The following is a 3,403-nucleotide window of genomic DNA, read 5'->3' as shown; positions in this document are numbered from 1 at the left end:
AGGAAGGAAGGAAGAAAGAAAGAAAGAATGAAAGAAAGAGAAAGAAGATGAAGATACAGATGAGGTAGAAAAGTCAACAAGGATGAGTTTTCGGAATGTGAAGAGAGCGACTTGCGTGAGAGTTTAGATTTCTCCTCCCTCTTTCTTTTCCTTCTTCTTCTTTCTCTTGTCTCCAACATTCCTTTTCTTCTTTTTTTTCTCTTGTCTCTTTCCTCACCTGTCTCTTCTCAACCCATTCATTGTCATTCTTCTTTGTGTGTCTCTTTCTTTCTTTCTCTTTCTGTGTAGGAGTCTTTGGATGTGTTTGTACTAGCTCACTTTTTAGGGTGGCTGGTGAAGGCCCTCATTATTAGGGATGCGAGGCTTCTGTGGATTCTCTCGGTTCTCTTCGAATTCATGGAAATCTCCCTGCGTCACATCCTCCCAAACTTCTGGGAATGCTGGTGGGACCATGTAAGGACAGAAAGAGAGAAAGACAGAGAAAGACAGAGAAAGAGAAGAGGATGATACAAAAGAAAAAGAGAAAGAAGAAGAAGGAGAGAGAGAAGAAGAAGAAGAGACATGTCTTCGACATAAAGGGGGGTTGAGGAGTGAAGTGATAGAAAGGACAGAAGAAGGTCTAAGAGGAAGTTGGTGGAAAGAAGAGCATGCAGTCGCTGTACGTACACATCAGATAGTTAAAGTGACACATACACAGACAGAACAATGTATACGAAAACACTCATATAGCCAGCTATATTTATATGTATATCGACATGTATAGATACATTGATTGATCTCTCTTTCTATGTATATATCTATATATATATAGAGAGAGAGACAGAGATATGTATAGATGTGTCTGTGTGTTGTATAGGGGTGTGCATATGTAGAGATGCGTAGGTGAATACCTGTATATTCAGTCGAGTGGTAATTGATGTGTAGCTATATATATATGCATGCATGTGTGAGGTAGGCATGCATGCAATTTTTGAATGGATGGATTATGTATATCGGTCTTCTTTTCTTTCTCTTGTCTTTTCTTTTTTAGTTGATCTTGGATATTTTTGGCTGTAACTTCCTCGGCTTATATTTGGGTTTATGTCTTTGTCGCTACTTTCAAATGAAAGAATATTGCTGGCATAAATGTGGAGAATCCATGGCCCCTCTAGAGAATGACGGAGATACACTCCAAGAAGAAGAAGAATATTTCAATTGCGGCTTTTCTTCCTCCTCTTCTTCGTCTTCTCGCAAGTTGAAGAATGTGGATGAAAACAAGGAAGTGACGTTCTCGCAAGAGATCGAAAAGGATGAGGAGGATGGATCTTCTTCTTCTTTCTCCGATAAAGGGATGAGGTCTTCGACGACTCCATCCAAAGGAGATACGGAGAGAGAGAGAGAAGAAGAAGATCATGAAGAAGAAAGAAGATTAGGTCAAAGGAGTTGCTGTAGATCACCCTCTGATCGACTAGCCTCCTCTCCTTCACATCGTCATGAGGGGTGTCAAGGAGGTCATGTTTCTCGGAAGTTCTTTCATCTTCTCATGCCTTCTCATCTCCAACAGTTCACTCCTTATGAATGGTACGCCTTCCATCCCTGTCCCATGCCTATCCATCTATCTCTCTCTCTCTATATATATATATACGTGATTGCATGCATATGTGTAGAGAGAGAAAGATAGAGATATAGATAGATATATGTATGTATATCACTATGGAAGGGAGATGTGTATGGTGGTCGGGCAGGGCTTGATAAGGGGAGGACACCTACCTACGTAGTCTAGATATAGATGTAGACCAGTGGCTATAGATCGATCGATAAATCTGGAATGAAGAAGACGGACAGAGAGGGGGATAGACCAACAGATATGATAAGTATCTCTCTATGCACTTTTCTCTTCCTGCCCCAGCAACATACAAGTAGTAGACATAGCCTAACTCCTTTAGACAAGCGCTTTTAGCTACGATTGAAGGTGTTGAATGTCGATTCCTCTTTCCCCCCCTCTCCGCGTTGACTAGTTAAGAACGTACTTCACAAACCTATCTCTCCTCTCTATCTGTAGACGTCGAATATGTACATCTGTCTCTTCCCCATTGATCTGGGGCTGTATAGATCTATCTTTAATCTATCTATCTATCTTTATTCTATCTATCTATCTTTAATCTATCCATCTATCTTTAATCTATCTATCTATCTATCTTTAATTTACTATTCTTCAATCTTTCTTTCTATTTTTCTATCTATTTATCTATCTATTTAAGTCCATCTAGATCCATGTCTTTACCTGCATCACGGTGAATGGTACATGACCTTCTTCCTCTTCATTGAAAGACGATCTGTCTTCGTGTTCTGCCCTGGCTTGATAGACGTATATATATATATATATATATATGTCTTTCCTTACATAGATAGAATGTATACGTCTATGTCTATCGTTTCATATACATGTAGACACATACACGTATAGGCCTCTCTTCTTCTTGTCGTACACCTTGTCTCACACGTATAAAGAACTCCTCCCCTCTATGGATCTATCTATCTCTATCTATCTATATATTTCGAGTCTTACACATACATACACATATATTCATACATGCCATTTGTCTCCGTAGAGAGAGGAATATATCGCTCTAGATATAGATCTCCAGAGCCCCCACGCAATCGTATGCCATTTGTCTCCGTAGAGAGAGGAATATATCGCTCTAGATATAGATCTCCAGAGCCCCCACGCAATCGTCTCCTTTACACACCTATGCTAGATCTCTTTCTTTCACACCCCCGTCTCTATCCTTCTTTTCTTCTTCTTCTTCTCCGTCTTGTATCTATTGATCCGTCTTCTTTCTTCTCTCTCTCTTTGTCTGTTTTCTTCTTGCGCCCCCTTTCTCTCTCTTTTTCTTTCTCCTTCCCTTTCGCTTCTGTCCTTCCTGTTTCTTTTGTCGCTTCTCTCTTATCTCCCTCCCTCTCTTTCTCTCTTTTCTTTTCTTCTCTTTCTCTCCCCTCACCTCAGGACAGGCTACAAGTGGCCTCAGTTCTTCTCGAGTGCTCCCACCTTCCTCAGTCTTCTCGTCTTTTGCGTAGCAGTAACGTTAGTTGATCTGAATGTCTTCTTTCTCAAAGCCGAGCTCTGGATCGAACCCTCGCACTGGCTCATTCTCCTACGCCTCACTCTATGGACCTTCATGGCCGCTGCCGGCACACGTGAATACTACGACTTCCTCACTGATGTGTAAGTCTTCTCTCTCTCTCTTTTTCTCTTTCTCTTCTTTCTTTCTCTCTCCACTTCTTCCTTCCTCTTTCATTTCCTCACCTGGGACACTGAGAAGGAACAGGAGTTATATATATATATATGTATTTTGGTATAGGTAGATGTATGTATATATATATATGTATTTTGGTATATGTAGATGCATATATATATATATAT

At 40.4% G+C, this 3,403-nt stretch overlaps 1 protein-coding gene across 1 annotated transcript; it reads left to right on the top strand.

Moving 5' to 3' along the window:
- Positions 1–292: 292 nt before the first annotated feature.
- CSUI_007153 (phosphatidyl serine synthase) lies at positions 293–3,203 on the top strand (the record flags this gene model as incomplete). The annotated part of the gene is made up of 3 exons (XM_068067303.1): positions 293–453; positions 1,031–1,560; positions 2,987–3,203. Coding segments are annotated over exons 1-3 (804 nt in total), but the record flags the coding sequence as incomplete, so codon positions are not given.
- Between the last annotated feature and the right edge of the window lie 200 nt (positions 3,204–3,403).

The sequence above is a fragment of the Cystoisospora suis genome (assembly GCF_002600585.1).
Source record: "Cystoisospora suis strain Wien I chromosome Unknown contig_3717, whole genome shotgun sequence".
Lineage (NCBI taxonomy): Eukaryota > Apicomplexa > Conoidasida > Eucoccidiorida > Sarcocystidae > Cystoisospora > Cystoisospora suis.
This window is presented reverse-complemented; position numbering and strand designations above follow the sequence as displayed.